The 19749-nt window shown below is 44.2% G+C and overlaps 1 protein-coding gene across 1 annotated transcript in view; it reads left to right on the top strand.

Moving 5' to 3' along the window:
• Window positions 1–1618: 1618 nt before the first annotated feature.
• The window catches only part of SYBU (syntabulin), a gene marked incomplete at its 3' end in the record, with an annotated part of 41470 nt that continues 23339 nt past the window's right edge, over window positions 1619–19749 (top strand). The window contains exons 1-3 of the mRNA XM_074145300.1: window positions 1619–1755; window positions 1988–2174; window positions 16171–16368. Of these exons, the coding sequence (XP_074001401.1) occupies window positions 1732–1755; window positions 1988–2174; window positions 16171–16368 (409 nt within the window). The remainder of the gene's footprint in view (window positions 1756–1987; window positions 2175–16170; window positions 16369–19749) is intronic.

The raw sequence follows: 19749 nt of genomic DNA, 5'->3' as shown, positions 1-19749 counted from the left end.
TCCTACAATTGAATCATCATCATCAACTCTCGAGCTGAGTTACTATGGCAATGGCAGTGCTGCCGCACAGCTTCTTCTCACTCTTTCTACCGGTACAGCAGCTTTGTAAATGTACATGGGAAATTTCCACCGCACACGTGCCATGTGCGGCTCGCAGGAGAAGCTCATGGTCTCGGGTGCCCTGGTTTCTACTGAACGGAAGAGCAAATTTGTGTGATTAAAATATGTGATTTGCAATTTTCTGTTTTCCATGGAAACAGTCTTGGAGCAGTAGAAAAAGGTCTAGGATTCTTCCTGCTCTTTTGTGCCTCAGGAAGATACGTTCCAGTGCTTAGAAGATATAAGCATGCAGCATTTTTAATACAGGAATTTTAAGCATTTTTTTTCAGCTCTAACTATCTCACTTCTTTGAATTATAGATGTCTTGACACTGCCAGGGGAGGATGGTATCATCTTTTTGGCAGAGCATAGCTTGGAGCTCTACATAAGTAATGAATCTAATCCTGATGCCAGGTTAATAAATTAGTAATTATAACTCTTTGTATATGCAACAATCAGTGTGTCAGTACTCACCAGTGTCTTCTTTCCTCTTCCAGGAGTATATGAATGCATCACCTTTCCTATTACTGATGGTATGTTCTCTGCACAGCACATAAAAGACACATTTGCTCTTAATTATTTTTGAGACAGTATTTAATATTTACGCTTTAATAGCAAACAGAAGTTCTCAACAGGAACTGGGGCCGTTTGTAGGAAGCTTACATGCAAAGGAAATCTTTGCCCCAAAAATACTATTGCTGAAAGTACAGTTTCTGCAAGTTCATCAAGTCCTATAAGCAGACATTTATGTGGAACCTCAGATGAGCTCCACATCACGAATTTCATCATCCTTGTTGTGGAAAAGGATGGCCTTTTCACCATTGTGTGGATATGCACACAGCCCAGACTGTGGTCCCGCTAATACATGCATGTCTTTTAAGTAGGCGCGCTCTGGGGAGCAGATGAACAAGATTAACACATGTGCATTAATCAATAGGAGGGCCAAGAACAATTATGGCAATGAAAGGTGAGAGAGACAAATGAATATACTGTGCAATGTATTGACTGAGAATATGTAAGATTTTACATCTGTACGTGTTCCATGGAAAGCTGTCGTGGAATAATAGGGAGCAGAAAGCATCTGACGCATTTTGCTATTTATATAGCTATACATCTATCATATTTGTATTGGTAACATCTGCCCTCTGCTACGTATCTGGTTTGGTGCCTCAGCCTGAAAATCTATAAAACCCCACAGACACACACACAGACAGACACGCTGCCGCGCTCAAGCCTCCCCAGATTTTAACATCTGGACGCCCCTTAAAACCTTCCGCGACCGGGGGGCGGGCGGGGAGCCGCCAGCGGTGCCGAGGGGGTGCGGATGCCGCCCGAGGGATGCCGAGCCGGGCAGGGGGGGTGCTCCCCGTCCCCCCGTCCCCCCCGCACCTGCTCGGCGCCCTTGCGGCGGGTGGCAGGGGTGGCCCCGGGCGCGGCGGGGCCGGCGGCGGCACCACGTGTCGGGGCGGGGAGCGGCGGCGGGGCCGGGCCGGGCTCCGCCACCCCCAGCGCCGCAGCGGCAGCGGCAGCGGCGGCAGGAGGAGCGGCGGCAGAAGCAGCGAGCCCGGGCTTAGCGCATCCCTCTCGCCCATGCCAGGTGCCCGTCCCCGGCTGCGCGGTGACTGAGGAGCCATGGGGCCTCTGCGGGAGAGCAAGGTGAGGAGCCGGGGGTGGAGGGATGGATGCGGGAACCGAGGAGAGGCAGGGGCAGGAGATGCATGGACCGAGGAGATGCAGGGGCAGGCGAACCCCGGCCCCCCCGCCACTGCTTTGCAGTGGCGGGGGGGCCGGGGTTCGCCTGCCCCTGCGGGATGCTGGCAGGAGGAGGGGTCCCTGCATCCCCCGCATCCGAGGGGTCCCTGACGCCGGGATGTCCCCTCCCGAACAGGAGCAGAAGGGGCAGCTGGAGAAGGAAGTATCCCGCAGCCGCATCCCCCGCCTGGTCCTCCGGCCGCAGCAGAAGGTATCCCCCGCTTCCGAGTCGCCTTTTTCGGAAGAGGAGAGCCGGGAATTCAACCCGCCCAGTTCCTCCGGGGGCTCCGGCAGGACCGTCAGCAGCAATAGCTTCTGCTCAGGTACCGCAAACAGACACCCCTCCCTCCCCCGCCTCGGTCCTCAACCTAGGGGACACGGTGGGCTCCATCACGCCAACCCCCGAGGCTTCGCTGTCACCCCCAGACGCAGCATCCGTGCGTTGGGCTCTGGTGGAGCCTGCAGAGCATCCCGCTTTGCAGATGAAGAAGGGCAACCATTGATTTTTCCAGGGAAATCCAGTATCTGTTCTTTTAATACGTGTCCATAAGCAACACCAGATGTTTCCATTTCGAGTTCTGCTATCCGCTGCTAAAAAGTTGGCGGTTTTACTGCGGCAGAATAGTTGCTTTAAGGAGAACGATTTGCCTTAGAAACCGCGGTGTGGGGTTGAGGCATTCTGAAAAACCCGTACGTAAGCCAAAGAGTCTGTTACAGAGGGGAGTTGCCATTAAGGGCATCAGACATGGGTCAAATACCGCAGTTCCTTTTAGTTTTGTGACAGCAATCTCCATGCATGAATCGGAACAAAATGCGTAGGTGAAGTTTTCACTCTCTTACTGAAGTGAATTTTGTTTATATGAGAATTCAGTCTTCTCCTGACAAGCATGTCGCCAGGCACGGTATCTTCTCTGTAGAGAGGGCACTGGCTAGGTGCTATACCAGAAGTAAATTCCTGCGCTCCAACTGCAGACCACGAAAATGTCATTTGCTCTTCAAAATCAGTATATCCCTTTACTTCGGGGACAACTTGAAACCAGATTTTTTTTTTAATGTTAAATATTTGTCCTGTGTAGAGTTTAGCACAATTTAAGTCCCTCAACTAGCAGTGAATGACTCAGATACCTACTAGTGGTGAGTAATCTTTTAATTCAGTGAACCTCTTCGCCATGTATGACATTATGCACGTGGATAACAGCATTGAGGGTCACATCATGAACACCTTGGGCTCTATGTGTGTGTGGTAATTTTAAAGATATTTTGGTGACTAGAATTTGGGTTTTAATAGTATTTTGAAGAGCACAACATTTCCATCTGACTAAAAATCTGAATTATAACAGGCATTTTTGTAATAGATAATATTAGAGCAAGCTCCTGAACTTCCTTTTTGTTTGTTCATAAAGTATTTAAATTATCAAAGGCTTTCCTGAGAACAGCCAGAAACACTCGTATTTATCTTTGTCTTCACTGCAGTGGATCAGATTATTATTTTTTTTATTCCTTTAACAAAATGCAGTGTATTGAACACTGTGTACAAGGACAGTCAATTTTCCTAACTGTGGAACACAATATCCATGTTTGAGACTACCATTTCCTTCTTAGCTTGGATAGATTTTGCAATTCAGGCTCACTGGAATGATCTATTTTGTTATTGTTTAATGAACAATGCAGAGCGTTAAACAAACAACATGCTGAAGTTTTTTTGCCATGCCTTTTGACTCCCACCACCTTACCTGTTTGAGTAAAATCTTTTGAAGCTTTCTAGAAATACATTATTTTTATGATCTCTCCCAAATGGCTGCTTTTTATCCTGATTTTTTTCCCTGTTGACAAGCCTTTCATCCTGGTTCCTGACCTTCTGTTTTATGGTATCTTTTGGTTCTGTATCACGTTCTTGAGATCTACTGAACACAGAACTGCCAAGGTGATGCCCTTGCTGTCCCACTGCGCTGTACGGGCTGTGTCCCGAGTCCCAGCAGAGCTCTGTATTTACTCTGGGTGTGTCTGATCTCAGGAACTGACAGTTCTAAGGTGCCTTTCACGGAGGTATTCAAGACCGTGATGCTGGTCTCTGAACCTGCCTCTTAAGCACAACTGGTCGCATTTTTATTTCCTTTATCCATCTTTTATTCTTCCGTGAATGCTGTGTTGAGTTAGTTTGATTTTCCCCCCCCCCCCCCGTGCAATCCTTGTGCTGCTCGAGCTGCCTGCAGCACCCGTACAGGTATGGGCTACCCAGCCTGAGTGCTGGGACTCCTCAAGGACCACCCACGGCCCTCTCCTCCACCCCAGGATGTGGTTTTGCTGTTGGTAGGTTTGGTGGGCTTTCACGTTGGTGCAGGTACGACAACACTCACTGACTTGGTTGCCTCATGCTCTGACGTGCCTGCCTTCTGCGTATAATCCTTCCGCATCGCCGTATGTCTGATTGAGATTGAAATTCCCTGGCAGCAGCAGGTGGCTGCTGGTTCCCGTCGCTGGGGAGGGGATGGCAAAGAGCTGCATGGAGAGCTGAGTGGAGGAGCCTCTAACCTGCCCCTGCTGGTGCCTGGCTGGGCACTTACCATCCTAACTGGGAAGTGGTGTGCGCAGAAAGCATGTTTAAAATTAGCAGGTAATAAATTTGGAAGAGGTGACCAGATGAGTAATACAATGGATGATGGTGTGATGGCAGTATGAAAAAGCTCATGAGCATTTGGATAAATGTCTTTTTTGTAACTTCTTTGGAGCATTAAACTCCAAAAGGTTCTTGATAAGTAGAAGATAGTGTGAATTGACCCCTGGAATAATTCCTTTCCTCTTTATCCTTCTCTTGACAAGTTGCTCTCTACCTTTCTTCCTTTATTATTGACACCAAGTGGTTATGATCAGTAGATTTCTTTTTCCCTCAGTAGAAATGCTATTTTTTTTCCTTGTCTATTTGCATACATATTTCCTGCTTGATTCCCTATAGCTTCTGAGATTGTCCATTTTCCCTACATGCTTACATTGATCCCAACACATACGTGAAGGCTTGGGAGTTCTTTCTCTCTAAATGAGAGCAGCGGGGTCTTCCAGGTATTGTTCATATTGGTTTAGGTAGGAGGAACCTTTGGGAACGGTGGCAGTGCTGTGAGCACAAAAAAATACCTCTTGGCAACAGACAAGAGACACTTTGTTTTAATGTCTGGTTTCTTTTGAAGAAGTTGCTAGTTCTGGCTGAGATAAGTTTTAAATTTGCGTGATCAGCTCCCTCTTTGTCGTGTGGGACTGGATCAGAGACTCAGTTGATGGTGTTGGTCAGTTATTTACAGTTGACTTTGTGTCAGTTTTGCTTTGCAAGTCCACACGAAACAGGGTGAGACTGTTAATCTTATCTGTGATATCCCCGGCAAAATGTGTTTTTAATATTCTTTGTTTCTGCCAAGCGAACACGGGTGCTGTCTGGGTGCAGTGTCGGCAGGCTGAGCCGACCGTGCGCAATCCCTCCCTAAAACCGGAGCGCCTCTGGGCTCCTCTTTGTCGTTTGATGCGGGAGCGCTTCTCTTCCTCCAGCCGCTGCCCTCCTTCGGCTTGGATGTCGGCCACGGAACTTGTCTGATGTCAAACGGTGAAAGAAAAAAAAAACACACTTTCCCAGCAGCTTCCTCTGGCTCGGCTGCTACCGAGCGTTGGCCCGTGTCGTGTGTGTTTTCCCCATAAGTTGGCTTTGGCTGGGAAGCGTCTGGGCGGGCTCTCCGCCTCCGTCGGGAGGAGAGCACGAGGTTAAACATCGCGAACGAACCGTCGGCTCACGGGTCCGTGGCAGAGCGGCCGCGGGGCTGCCTTTGGTAATTCCAGTTACAGTGCTTGCCTTGCAAGAAATAGGATACTCAGGGCGGGGCGTTATCCCTGATTTCTGTGTACGCGTCCTGTTGGTACCGAGCCAGCGGCGTAGTGGAGCGGAGGCAGCCTGGACGTGCTAAGCTCGGTAACAGTCTGTGTAGCTTTTCATTTCAAAAGGAAGTTAGTTTGGGATATATTTTTAAATTTCTCCTTATGAAGAGGAGCTGTTACATGCTACCTTCGTAGCAACGCCGAAGATTTCCTTCAGCCTTTCTCCAGAAGCCGGCCGCCTGAGCTTCCGCAGGTAACGCAGCGGTGCTTCGCTAGCGGAGAGGCAGCTTTTCAGGAAGCACTTGTGCTGATTTAATAATCAGTTCAGCAAAAGGCTTTATGGGGCAGAGGACCTGGTTTGTTCCCATAGCGAATGGTTCCTCTTTTCCTGGGCTTACCTGCAAATTGCCTTTTTTAGCTGGACTGCGTAGTACTGTTGGCCATTGAAAAACAGTGGTGTTTCTGTATTTGAATGGTTGTGGCTCACTCCAGCAAAGTTTTCAAAAACGGAAGTTGAAACTTCTTTTTTGCTTTTTTTTTTCAAATGTCAAGGTCTGGGGTTCAGTGCTCATTTCATAACTTGTTCTTTTCTGGTGTAAAGATTTTTTAAAAAATCTTGCTCTTCACATGCGTGTCACAATAAATATGCTGCGGTGCCCTGGCTGCTCTGTAAGCCCAGGGTGCAAGTGCTGCAAGAGGAATCTCAGTGTTACCGTGCCCTCTGCTCGCTTGCTCCTCTGCACTGTCCCCTTGGAGAACGTGGAGATTATTTGCCAACGGGCCCAGCTGTGGATGGATGCTGGGGCTGAGATTGCAGTGCGTATGACAAAAAAAAAAGCATGTAGGCTTCAGGCAGGCTTATTAAAGTCAATGTGAATGTGCCACCCGTATTGCTAGCCACAGATCGGAGGAGGAAGAGCGTTGTACGGGTGTTACTGGATGAAATGCTGTACCTGCTCACGCTCCGGTAAATAATTTCTTTGCTAGAGCACTGAAGTAGGTCGTGTTGTAAACCAGCTAGCCGGGGAGGCTGCACTGCTACAAACCTATTTCTGAATAGAAAAAGATGAAGGAAAACAAATCTTCAGTATTTTAACAAATCAACAGATTGAGGCCAGAGAGTTATTATGAATTACTGAAAATAATTACCTCTATTATTTGTGTGTATATATATGTATGTATATATGTATGTATTATTATAGAAACAGTGAGCTCTGTCATTATTCTTGTTTCTCATCATAAGAAATATTTTGTTTAAATAGTTCCTTACAGGTTTATTTGTCATTTTTTCAGTCTGAGTTACTGAATCAAAGAGACATGCTTAAAAGGGCACACGTATGTGATACTGAAAGTTAGCTTCTCTTTCCTGCAGTCCTTTATGCTACACTTTTCCACAGTCCCTTTGCCTTTTTCCAAACTTCTGAAGTGGAGGTCTTCCGTGCGTTGGTTTGCAGGGCTCTGTAAGGCAGTTCAGTAATCACTGCAATATTAATTTGCAAAAACGGTGAAACAAAATCTGCTTTCAAAAATGGGAGTATGGCCTTTGCGTAAGGGTGACCCTGGTGACATGCTTCCTTGTCTCACTGCTGCTTCCCTGGAGAATTTCCTGCTGGGCTGGATTACGGGCAATAATTTATTAAGCTTCATGTTGTTAGCCACCAGTTCTGTTTCTGTGGTGCAGAGATCTGTTCCAAACATGGAAATGAGAAAAGTTCCTAGGTACTAAAGAGCAAAGCCTGCCCGTTCCTCAGTTTTTGGCCTTTCCCTGCTTCCCTTTCAGCTTCGCTATTTATTCCCTCTTACTAAGTAACGATCCTTTTGTTCCTGGGCCACACAACCAACATCTGGAAGCCAAAATATTTGACCTTTTGAATGTTTGTTGTCACCTTTTTATGTATCTGTCAGCACTGTGAACCTTTAAAAGCCCGACCCAGAGCCTCCTGAGGTCAGTCGAAGAGATCCCATTGTCTCTGGCGCGTTTTGGATGGTGTCCTGAGAACAGTCAGTACCTCGCCCTTTCTACTGCCCTGTTTGTCGCAGCTTGCTGTGTACTATGGACTGAATTCTAAACTATATCGTGTATTTTCTTTGCCGCTAATGCCTAACCTAATACTTTTGTTTTAAAGTGCTTTTCATGCAATTTTCTATTCAGTTGAATGCTGCCATGCATCTTGAAGAACATCAAACTTGTAGCAGAAACGAACCTTTAATCAGAAGGTTTTTATTTTTTTTTGTATTAAAAGAATCTTGATATTTTAAAATAAATTCTAAATGACATGTTTTAACACTACATTTACAAGTTTAATATATGTCCTTGAAAGTTTGGTACAGTGTTTTGAGATATATGTATCACCAAGTACAGTGAGTGAGTTCTGTGGTGGTGCTCAGTCTGGGTTTGGTGGCAATTAAAAAAAAAAACCAGAATGCATAAACCAACAATATGTGGTTTCCAAGCATCTGTAGAAGGTAAACAGTGCAATGTTATGAGGTGATGTTGAAGCTGTGAGGGTCACAGTCATGTGCTGTCAGCCACGGAGGCAGAGCTATATGGGAACAAAAGGAGTATAACATATTATGCCATTTGAGGAACAGGTACAAATTTCAGTGTGGTCTATCAAACGTTTTTATTTCCAAAAATGTTACCTTCAAAATTGGATAGGATATTTATAATTTTTTCCTTTGCTGCATGAGTGAATTAAGCATGTAAAACCACATGCACAGAAACCTGTCTGTGTATACGTACTTTTCACAAAATGTTAATATGAATTGGGTAATATTTTTTACGCATGATGTAGTCAAAGCTCTCCCACCAGAGGTAGCGGCAGTGGCTCCACTTCCAGCTATTGGTCTCAGAAGAGGTTAGTGAGGTCTACTGAAGTGCGTAAAAAACCCCTACCTAACAGCCAAAACTCTTCTTTGTCTCTTTTTCAGACTCCTTCCTCTCCTGACCTTTGGTTAAAACTTTTCTTTAAATTTTTCAAATAGATTTTCAGTCCTTTATCATCTTAAAACCCTTGTCCAAATGTTATCTGTGATGTGCTATCAAAACTCTAGGAGGTGTGCTATTCCTGACCAAAGCGCTCTCCTAGTAACAGTACTATTTTTATTGATAGTTTTAGTACTAAGCTTTGATGCTTTTTTTCTGTGATACTAATACCATTAGTGGTGCTATAAATGTAATGGCAAAGCCAGTAAACTGCAATTATATAGTCCTTTTTTTCAGATGGTTTCCGAGAACTCACATCAGTCCTGCTTATTAGTGAAATGTTCAAATAGAAGGAACATTAGTAGAGGCATCATTTGCTGCCAAAGTCAATTAAAATTTGCTGCTTCAGTGTAACTTAGCTATTGTGCAGCCAGGTGAAGAGCTGATACCTCTAAGGACATGTTCAGGGGAAATACTTCATGGTAAAAGATGCGCAAGCTCTAGGAGAGGGTCAGTCCATCTTCTTTCACCTTCCTCTCTCCTCTTCTACACTACGCGAGCCTGTCACCATTTATGCCATGCTGTGAGCGACCAGAGAGGACGTCTTGTTGAATTCAGTGAGCAGCTTCCATACTAAGTTTTCAGCAGTGACTAAGTTTTCGTTAGTGGTCATCCTCTGGGTGTGAATGAGGCAAAGGTCGAAGGGGATGGTGAGGAACGGGTGTAAAAATTGCCTCTATGTTAGTGATAGGAACCGCAGCAACAATCAGGAGTTGAACATTTTTAATCTTGATTTTACTGATGAGCTACTGGGTTAGATTTTATAACTAGAACATTAAAGTCAATAGTTCCAGCTTGAAAGATGGACTGGGAAAAACGGGGTGGTTCCCAGCTGTGGAATATCTAAAAAATGTAAAGGAAAAGTATGAGCCTAAGCATGAGGTTGTATGGGACCCCTGGAGATCATTTCATCCAGCCCATTTTTTGAAGCAGGACTGTTTCCAGCAGTACATCACATCAGCCATGGCTTTGTCTATCTGAGTCTAGAAGACCTTCAAGGACAAGAGTTTGCCCAACCTCCTGGGTGACCCCAGGGAGTGGTGAAGCTGGTAGCCTGCCTTCGTTCACAGGCAAAATGGAGCAGAGTTAAGTTCTGCCCGCAGAGACTTAGAGATTAAATGTGGAATTAATTTGCTTAGCAGGATTTTGTATAAGTAGACCTTGTCAAATAAACCTCCTCTCTTTTCCTGACAGGGCTGTAGTTCTGGTTGCTTTTCTGCTTTGCTTTAGTGTGTTTGACTTCTGGTAAGACACTTGCCTCACAAGCACGTGATGTTCTGATTAATTTTATTAAATACCAACCCCAACAGATCTTAAAAAATAGCTGTAAAATTAGTTTAGGATTGATCAGAAGGACTAAAACTAGTAGCATTTTTAGGACTCTACTCTTAATGAAATTATGAAACAGTTTTTTAACACTGTGCTTTTGCAGGTTTGCAGGTGACAAACTGTTTGTAGCAAATGACTAAACTTCTAGAGTACATAAAATCACCTACTGGAATGGCTGCAGTAAAAATTAAATATTTAGTACAAATAGGAGCTGAGGACAATATTCAAACTTCTTAACCTTACGTTGTGCTCCCTCAGTCGTTGCTGGGCAGACGAGGGTGCCTCCAGAGGGCCATTCAGTGCCGTGATGAGGTAGGAGTTAGACTCCTGCTTATTGAGAGCCTGATGGTGTGCGTGGGAATATGCTCCACCTCTGTCTTTCTACATGTACTACTCATTTTATACCATTATGTCTCATCCTGCTGCCTTTACTGTGGTCCTTTGTGTCGCCCAGTTGTTCCAGAATGACATTGTGAATCTGTTAGCAATGGTTTCTGACCGGGCGGTGAGCCCTTACACCTCACTGCTTCTGCTGCCCGAGTCACAGCAGTGGCTGTGCTCATCAGTGGAAAGAGAGGAGATCCTCCAGAGAGTGACTCAGAGTAGTGGGATGACTGGAGAAGCCTAAATTGGGCTATTGTCCTGACTAACCCTTCAGAGGAGCCCCTTTCTCTCCATTTACAACAGAAGGAGCCCCAGCAGGTGGAAGCTGGGTGATATATTCCCTTTGGTGTCTGTCAGCAACTTTCATTAATGCATAAAACCCTCCCGTGCTACAAGACCAGTCACAAAAAGAATACCAAAGCAACACACAGGGGGTCAAAAAATGTGGAGCACACAAGGAGATTGGGAGATTATCCTGAAAAATTCTGAAATGCCCTTGGTGGTTCACCGTCAATAGCCAGCTCTTGATGTGCCATCCTGGCAGAGCCATGGCTACCCGGACTAACAGATCCTGGAATGAATGGAAAGGAAACCATTAGGAAAAGTCAAGAAACAGCTTTTGTCTCAGTACACAGAACTGGTAAAAGTTTATCAGAGGCATGTGTTTAATTCTGGAATCCACATTTCTTAGCGGAAATACAGGGTATATACAGCCTGAACGTTGGTCAAGGGAACTTTAAAAGAAGATGAAAGTGGGACAAGGGATGAGGTAGGGACGGACAGTTCAGACTTATCAAAGTGCATAACTAGATCTGACGGCTGGGAGTGACGGTGGAAATAAGTCAGTGGTTCCTCAGCGAGAGCATCATTAATTATTTGGATGGATTATATAAAGAGGTTGTAAATTCAGTATTTCTTGAGGTCTTCAGGAAAAGGCAGTATTTTTCTAAAGAAGGCTCTAAGGCATATTCCAGTAAAACTTCTAAAGTCTCTGTGCCCAGAAAATCAGAGAAAATTATCAAGTCACAATATATGCCCTTAAAGTCTATAAGAACAATGTTTTTGTCGGTCGTTGGAGTACTATTATCTTTAACACTGTTGTTTATACTTTGACTTTACTATTTGAAAGCTAATCAGTGCATGCAAATGTCAGAGTGCTCTGAGCAACTTCCCTGATTGTTTGTTTGAGGAGACACTATCCCGTGCTTGGCTTTGAAACTTGGCAAGCGTGTCTGATCTGGGAGAGAGCTTAGATGCAGAGTTTCAGTGATGAAATCCAGCTGATGTTCAAAGGAAAAGTCTACTCCCAGAACGCTCTTAGGAGGCCACTGTGAAAAAAGACACCATGAATATTGCTAAGCAAGCAATAAAAGTCGTGTGTTATAAATTTATGTGGTTTTCCCCCTTGTGCAAGTAAATAATACAGGCAAGATCAGAAGTATGGACTTTCACAGCAGTATTTGCCAGCTTCCTCTCTTCTGTCTTCCTGATGCGAACGTGCCTGAGAAGGTAAATCAGGTCTATCTGTATTCCTGAAACCCTTACTGGGGCAAAACTCTTGCTGACTTACAGGACTGAATTCTTAACTGACCTTGCTGAAAACTATGTTCACATCACGTCTTCAGCAGAAAGTGAATCCCATCATGGGCTTGTCTGCTCCTGTTACCCCATTGCCTACTTTGGAGACAGATTCCTTATCTTGGCCCATTTCCGGGCAGGTGGAGGTCTTCAACTCACAGAATCACAGAATCGCAGAATGATATGAGGTTGGAAGGGACCTCTGGAGATCATCTAGTCCAACCACCCTGCCAGAGCAGGTCCACCTAGAGCAGGATGCACAGGAACGTGTCCAGGCGGTTTTGAATGTCTCTAGAGATGGAGACTCCACCACCTCTCTGGGCAGGCTGTTCCAGTGCTCTGCCACCCTCAAAGTGAAGAAGTTCCTTCTCATATTTAGATGGAACTTCCTACGTTCAAGTTTGTGCCCGTTACCTCTTGTCCTGTCACTGGGCACCACTGAAAAATGACTGGCCCCATCCTCCTGACACCCTCCCTTTAAGTATTTATAATCATTGATAAGATCCCTGCTCAGTCTTCTCTTCTTCAGACTAAAAAGACCCGAGTCCCTCAGCCTTTCCTCGTAAGAGGGATGCTCCAGGCCCCTAATCACCTTTGTGGTCCTCTGCTGTACCCCCTCCAGCAGTTCCCTGTCCTTCTTGAACTGGGGAGCCCAGAACTGGACACAGTACTCCAGATGGGGCCTCCCCAGGGCAGAGTAGAGGGGGAGGATAACCTCCCTCGACCTGCTGGTCACACTCTTTTTCATGCACCTCAGGATGCCATTGGCCTTCTTGGCCACAAGAGCACATTGCCGGCTCAAGGTCACTTCTTCAGTCGGAGTTGTCAGCGGCATTTTGGAGGAGCCTACAGGTCTGTGGAAAGCACTGAACCCACACTGGGGCAGTTGCATCCTTCCCCTTGTGGGCAAGGAGCAGCAGTGAGTGGGGCGGGTGGCCAGGCTGCCTGCAGGACCGAGGAGACATCAGCTTGATGCAGAGTCGGGGTCCGTGGGGAAGTCTGCAGCTCTTCTGTGGGGTGTTCACCTACGATATTAAAACCAATTAAATTGCCCTTTAAGGCTCTGGTAGCAGGGAAGAATGAAGGTAAGTGCGGGCAATTTGACGTGCCCTGAGCAGCCGGATAGCACCTCGGTGTTCAGCAGGACTTTTCCATGTGCCACCACGGTGAGCTGCAGGTGGGCCGTGAGGGGGTTTCCCACAGTGTACAGCAGAGCTTTGCTTGCCTTTGCTGGTGGGCACCGGCATTTTGTGTGCAGCTGTTCCCTTCTGCGATGATAGCAAACATTTTGGTTATTGCAAAGGCACTGCAAAAAGCTGACACAGAAAAATGTTTCTCTGCAGCTTGCCCTAGATTTGGAAAGTTTGTCATGCTGTTCACGTTTCTGGCTGGTACTAGGTAGAAGGAGTAGAAGTCATACATGACATAAAAATTAGCAAATGATCAGAGGAGAAGAGAGTACAGTAAAATCATTCATTTACTTCAGCTGGAGTGGGAATGCTCACCTGGTTATTGGTGTGTCTGAAGGTCACCAGTGGTGTGAGTAGAGAAGAGCTATTGTTCTTTGTGCCAGGCTCATTTGCTCCTAAATAAATGCCCCATTGCAAGGAAAGCTGAAGTCCTTAAGGGTAAAACGAGGATATGTAGATATGACATAATCTGATCATACAGTGTCAGTAGTATGATATCAGAGGCAATGGCAGGTTGGTAATTAAAATATTCTTTTAATGCTATTTCTGCATGCTTTCTTTAGCTACTCTATTTCGTTATTGCAGTTAGTTTTATGTATTTTTTTTTCCGCCTAATTCTTAACACTGTAGCTTAGTTCTTTCACTGTTTAAAGGTTTTATCAGCTCCTGAGGTTCTCCCAGGTAGCCTACAGCCAACAGCTTTAGTAGTTATTTGTACATAAAGTCTCCCATATAAAACACATCTGTGAGGTCTGCAGAGCCTGTCCAGGTATTGCAGTGATTTTATTGGTGGAGAAATTAAGTACATAATTTCTTTGTCTTTTTTTTTAAAAAAAAAAAAACAAAAAACTTTGAAAATAGTGCCACATAGAGAAACATCTAAGTTGAAACGTCATAATTAAAAATAAACTGCATGAACCCGCACTTTTAAAATTATATTTACTTATAAATGTTTGTGTGCTTCTAAAGAGAAGCCACTGTGGACATAGGTAAAGGAACGGGTTATATGCAGTTCAGAAGCTCACTCAGCCGTGCTGGTGCATGGCCCTGTAGGTAGCGTTCGTTCAGCCTCCAGAAGACACTCTGAACCCTTGAGGAAAGGAAACGGGTGCTGATCCGGGAGGAAATTGCCACCTTCTCTCTTCTGTGTGTTGAGTTATACTGTAATGCCGATGGGAATGGAAAGGATAAGACATAAGCTAAAAATCATGGGCAGCAATCTGCTTTAGTCAGGATGAGCGTGGGGATGGGCTGAGAACCTGACTAGCAGTCTTCTCTTTCCCATTATTTTTCTACAAGCTAACTTTGAGTTGCAAAAGGCAGCAGCAGGATGTTTCAAAAGGAGATGCAAAAGGAGAGCGGCAAGAGGAGATGCTTGTAGGCTTAACTGAGCTGGTTTGAAGAAATCTAAGATGATTAAGCTGGATGAGGTGCTTTGCACCGTCACGGCCCTCTGTGCCTTGGGAGGTAATTCTGGCGGTGTGCTGGGCTGCCCCCGTGGCTCGGCGTCGTGTCTGGCAGCTCAAAGGGGCCGGGCAGCAGCACCTGGGGCTTCTGTCACATCCTGATGCATCTACCATGCTTTGGGTGGTCAGCACTTTTAGGTACTTTGCTCAGCACTGAAGGCAGGACATGGAGAAACGATAAGCAGAACACTGGAACAAACAGGTGAGGGTAGAGTAACTGGCCAGGCATGAAGGAAAACTGGCTCACAAGAAAGGATGAGGTTGTTTTACTGGCCTGAGGGCAGCAATAGATGCTCATTCCTTGGGAGGGGAGGAGGAGGGCAGGAAGGGGGTTAAATAGTTATGGAGTACTCCTTTTGCCTTATAAATGCACAGTCATATACTGACTTTTTAAACAATCTGCCCATGCAAAGCTCGTTGCAAGATCAGACTTGACCTAAATTATAAACAGGGTGGAAGTGGGAAGTGCAACATGGTCATGCAAATCATTTGGCTCAGTTGCAGGTATTTCTTTGAGTTTCATGTTAGGTAAAGATAATGCACCAGAAGCAGAGTGCAGTTGCATAATGGAGATAGCAGCTTTCATTTTGTCCTGGGAAAGAACAAACAATTACATTTCTCCAGGAGAGTAAATATTCAAGGCTTCCCAGTGTCAGAGTAGCCTGTTTGTTTTTGTGGTGTATCTCTAAAACCACCATGACTTTTAGGGGACCTGTGATTACTTGAGATTACAGGAGATGTGATTAGATGAAGAGGGTGTTTGATATGTGGATTTCACCTGGAGTCAGACTTCTTATTTTGCATTTAATTGTGAAGAACTGAAGTGTTAGTATTCCTGGAGGCCAGGAACACGGGTCTGTTCCTGGGGTGGCTGCTGATGCCATGAAGTGTTGGTGTGCCCTCAAGAGGAATTTGGCTTTAAATAAAATAAGTCTGTGTATAACGCACCCTCTTCAGAACCAGATACCTCCCAGCCATTTGTCAATAATGGACGAGCTCTGTGAGCACGGTTGCTTTAAAAGGAAAAACAATTTTGAGTAACCTTTATTAATTCCGGTCAAATGAAAATCCTGACTTCCTGCATATGGGCTGCAGGTCGTTCACTTGTTCACGTGGGAACATATCTTGAAGGAGAGCGTGTGGCCCGTGCTTGCTTTTCATCCAGTGTGCACTACACAAGCCATTCTTGTGTCTTATGTACGTTTCTTCATGCCATAATATTCCCTAACCTACCTAACTCAAGAGAAGTTACCTTAGATCTGAGTTTTCGTTACGTAGCCCCTGATTTTGTATTTTGTCAGACTTAGGGAAACAGGTTCTTGCCATTTTAGTCTGCCATAAGGTATCCAAGACTTCTTCACAAAGTTGGGAGAAATTAGTAGCTTTTCACCAGGTTTCAGAGCCAGGGTTGTGCATATCAGGTAACTGACTGTAAACAGCTGTAGTCTAAACATTTTTATTTTTTTTTAATTCTGTTAACATTCATGTACTTATTAGTTAGAAATTTTGATGTTTTCCCTTTTCTCTTCAGATGACACTGGCTGTCCTAGTAGCCAGTCAGTATCTCCAGTTAAGACTCCTTCTGATGCTGGAAACAGTCCAATCATTTTTTGCACTGGTAGCGATGGAGACTTCTCCAGGAAGAAATTCAGTCCAGGGACAATGAGTGAAGGGAACCCGCAGCTGGCTCGGCATAAGAAGGAGACAAAGACAAGCCTTGTAAAGCCCGGTGAGTACAGTACAGTTCCTTTCATTTCCCTAATTACACTTTCTAATTGACTAGTACATCTACAGGTGTCTACATACATTGTGTTGCGCTGCCTGTGATATCACTAATGCTGATAGTAAATAAAAAAAATAGTTGGGTTCTTTCTATGAAGCCACCTGCAAGATTTGAAAACACTACCAATATTAGCTTTTTCATGGTAATATAATTAATTGACATCTTCACTTTCTTTTATGAGGCTCAATGGTGATGTCAAATAACAACTGAAATGGATTTTATCCTATTTCATGGTAATTGCACACATATTTCACGGGCGAAAAACAAATGACTAACTATCAAACCAAAGAATTATAGTCTTCTTATGTTAGATTTATTGTTGGATCCTGCCTAAAGTTTGTGCTGCCAGGCTGTGATATCTCTGGGGGTAAAACACGTCAAACCAAGGCAAGATAACGGGCAGTCTACATGTGGGAGTTAAGCAGATGTAGATCCATACTGCGTTGGCTGAATCAGGAGCATGTCTCCTATTGCCTCTGGCTAATGGGCCACCTCATACCACCAACTACATCAGCACCTGCTGGTCGCACATCCAAGGCTAAATATCCTGCTGCATCATTGGCTGCTGTAATTTTAATGAGTAGATATAAAATGTTTTTGTGATTCATGTACAGGCAGCTCTTGATTACAAATGGTCAGGATATTAGTGCTGTTATTTAATTAATTATGGAGATAGAGAGGCTTTTGACTTTGTACAGAGCCAGCTGCAGAACTGACATTGTTTATGAGCTCAGGTACCTCCTGACTATGCTGTTTCCAGAGTCATTTTATCTCTGGAAGCAATTTAGATAGTTTCGTGAGGAGCCAGCTCAGATTTACTAGTACCATGTTTAGTCCAGAAACAGTAGAGAATCTGTTGCAAAAACTCTTCACTGGCTTGGTCGTTGAAAGGGCTGATTAAATTTAACTTACCACTATCCCTGCAAGTTCTTCAGCTCATTTCATAGCACCGTGTTACTTGATTGTTTCCAGTCTCTCATTGCTCTGCGTAATGGATGATAGATAATCTTTTTTCAAGGTTTGTTTTCTGTTCCACTAAAATCAAGGAATCTAATGCAGGCAGAATGCAGTGAATTTGGTACGTGACAGTCAAATCTGCAGCCATGGCTACCACAGCCTTGTATGTGAATATGGATGTAGCTTAGCAAAATGTGGATAAAGAATTTTGAAAGTTTTTTTCTACTGAAGAGCCCTATGCACATGGAAAAGAGTTATGCACTTGTTTCAATACATTACTTTGTTGTTTACAGGTATTACACTTAAATTCACCTATAATATTAAGTTGTAGTAATAGAAGTCACCCTTATTTTAGTTGATGGCATTATTGCAAGTCTTTGAATGGACTTAGTTTAGGTATTTAGGTATTCTTGTAGGTGGGCCATTCTGTAGCTCTTGGTACCTCTGTATTGATTGATCTCTAAGGTTGGAAAACTTCTCTCTAGAGTTCAAGTGTTTTGCTCCTGAGAGCCATCAAAACACTCAGAGCAGGAACCGGGTGTGATTTACAGAGTACTTCTAAGTTCCTCCTACCAAACATCTCACACCTTTCTAGTGGAAAGTTGTCAAAAACCACATCATGGTCAGTGTGAGAGGTGACACAGGTGAGGGAGATTCCTGAAATTGAGAGCATGCCAGGGGGCAGCTGGGGTTCATTTTCCTCACTGATGGCCACAGGGGCTAGTGTAATTCTCTCCCATTGCTATCTCTTGGCTTCAGGTGGATCCAGTCCCTTCCCCATGACCTACTTGCACATGAATTTCTGGTGACTCAGTCGGGAAGATCTAGGCCTTGTGCAAAGAGGAGGTATTGTCATGTAGCAGAACGTGCAGGGAGTAACAGGGGAGCAGTAGAAGGGAAGTGGGAAGTGGGACGTGGGACGTGGGAGGAGAATGACAGCAATGTGTCCTTGTCGTACGTAACCTAGCTCTAGTAACCTCAAACTACAGTGCGAAAAGAGTTGTGCATGGTATCTTTCTCTCTACCAAAAGCCCTCACAGACTTATGGAGGTAATCTCTACTTCATATTTATCTGAAATGTCTTGTGATAATGAACTACATTGCAGGAGCCAGGCATGCGAGACACAAATCCAGCCTACCACTATCTTTTACAGGCTCTGTCCTGCTCTACATTTTTGTAGGAAAGTACATCAATCAGCGTGCACCTTCAAAACGCCTGTCATTTTGCCGAAAATTTATGTTTCCAGGATTGTTTTGTTGGAACATGCTGAATCTCAGAAGTAACACTCACACAAATATTTAGATAATTCAGGAAATGTCAGAGTGGGATAGCACTGAGAATGAACCCTGGGATGTTTTTAGGCTGTTCCCAAGCTCCAATGCTTTTCTGCTACTCTAGCAACATCACTTCATCTTTCTTCTCTATACTTCAAAATACGAAATACAACAGAGGGTTTTTTTCTCTAACAGCCTAAGGCATTGTTATATGGTTTTAAGTCATCTTCACCTCTTGAAGTATTAACAAACTAAATTTGGGTATCATTCATAATTTATGTTGTTTGCATAGCGAACCATATTTAATCCTGGAATGCATTATCACTGCATCTTGGTAAACCTCTAAAAGATTTATAATCGTGAGGAAATTACTCATTTGGGATAGCTGGTAATGGTTTTTATTGTGCATTAAATCCAAATCACAGCAGTGTTATAGATGAATTCAGCTTAAAATCTGTGCCTGCTTTTCCAGGAAAGGATGGAGAGGACAGAAACATTAAGGAAGTTATATAACATCTACTCCAGGAGAAACTTACAAGCCTTTTAATTTCAGGATTTTAGAAGTTTTTCCCTCTTTAGATGGGATTCAATTATGCAATATTAAAAACATTAGAAGATGTGTTGCAGAAAATACCCTTGCAAAAAGGCACAAAAAGCTTAATTAACACTAGTTTTGTATCAAGATGCTGTGCTGAATCCTACGGTTTCTGTAATTGAATAAACAGGAGCATAAACATTTCCATATATTCACATTCTTGGTATACTCCTCCTCAAAGATCCATCCTGCATTCCTGCAGCTCATGTTTACATCTTATTGAGAATAGTAGGAACTGTTTTGCTTTCTTTGACAGTCTTTCTCATCTCGTTTTTTGACTTCCATTAGAATGCTTAGTGCAAGGATTCAGTATCCGGATCTGCAAGCTGCAAAGTATTGATAAATTTCCAAAGACATGGGGGTAAAGAAGGAAATCTTGGGCAAGGTTTGTGTCAATAACTTTTAAAGGGCTTGCATGTTTAAAGTAACACAGAGATGTACTTGTATTAAAATGTCTGTGAGCATCATAATTTGAGAAGGGCACCTAATCAGCTGACAAA

Source organism: Numenius arquata, chromosome 3, assembly GCF_964106895.1.
Source record: "Numenius arquata chromosome 3, bNumArq3.hap1.1, whole genome shotgun sequence".
Lineage (NCBI taxonomy): Eukaryota > Metazoa > Chordata > Aves > Charadriiformes > Scolopacidae > Numenius > Numenius arquata.
This window is presented reverse-complemented; position numbering and strand designations above follow the sequence as displayed.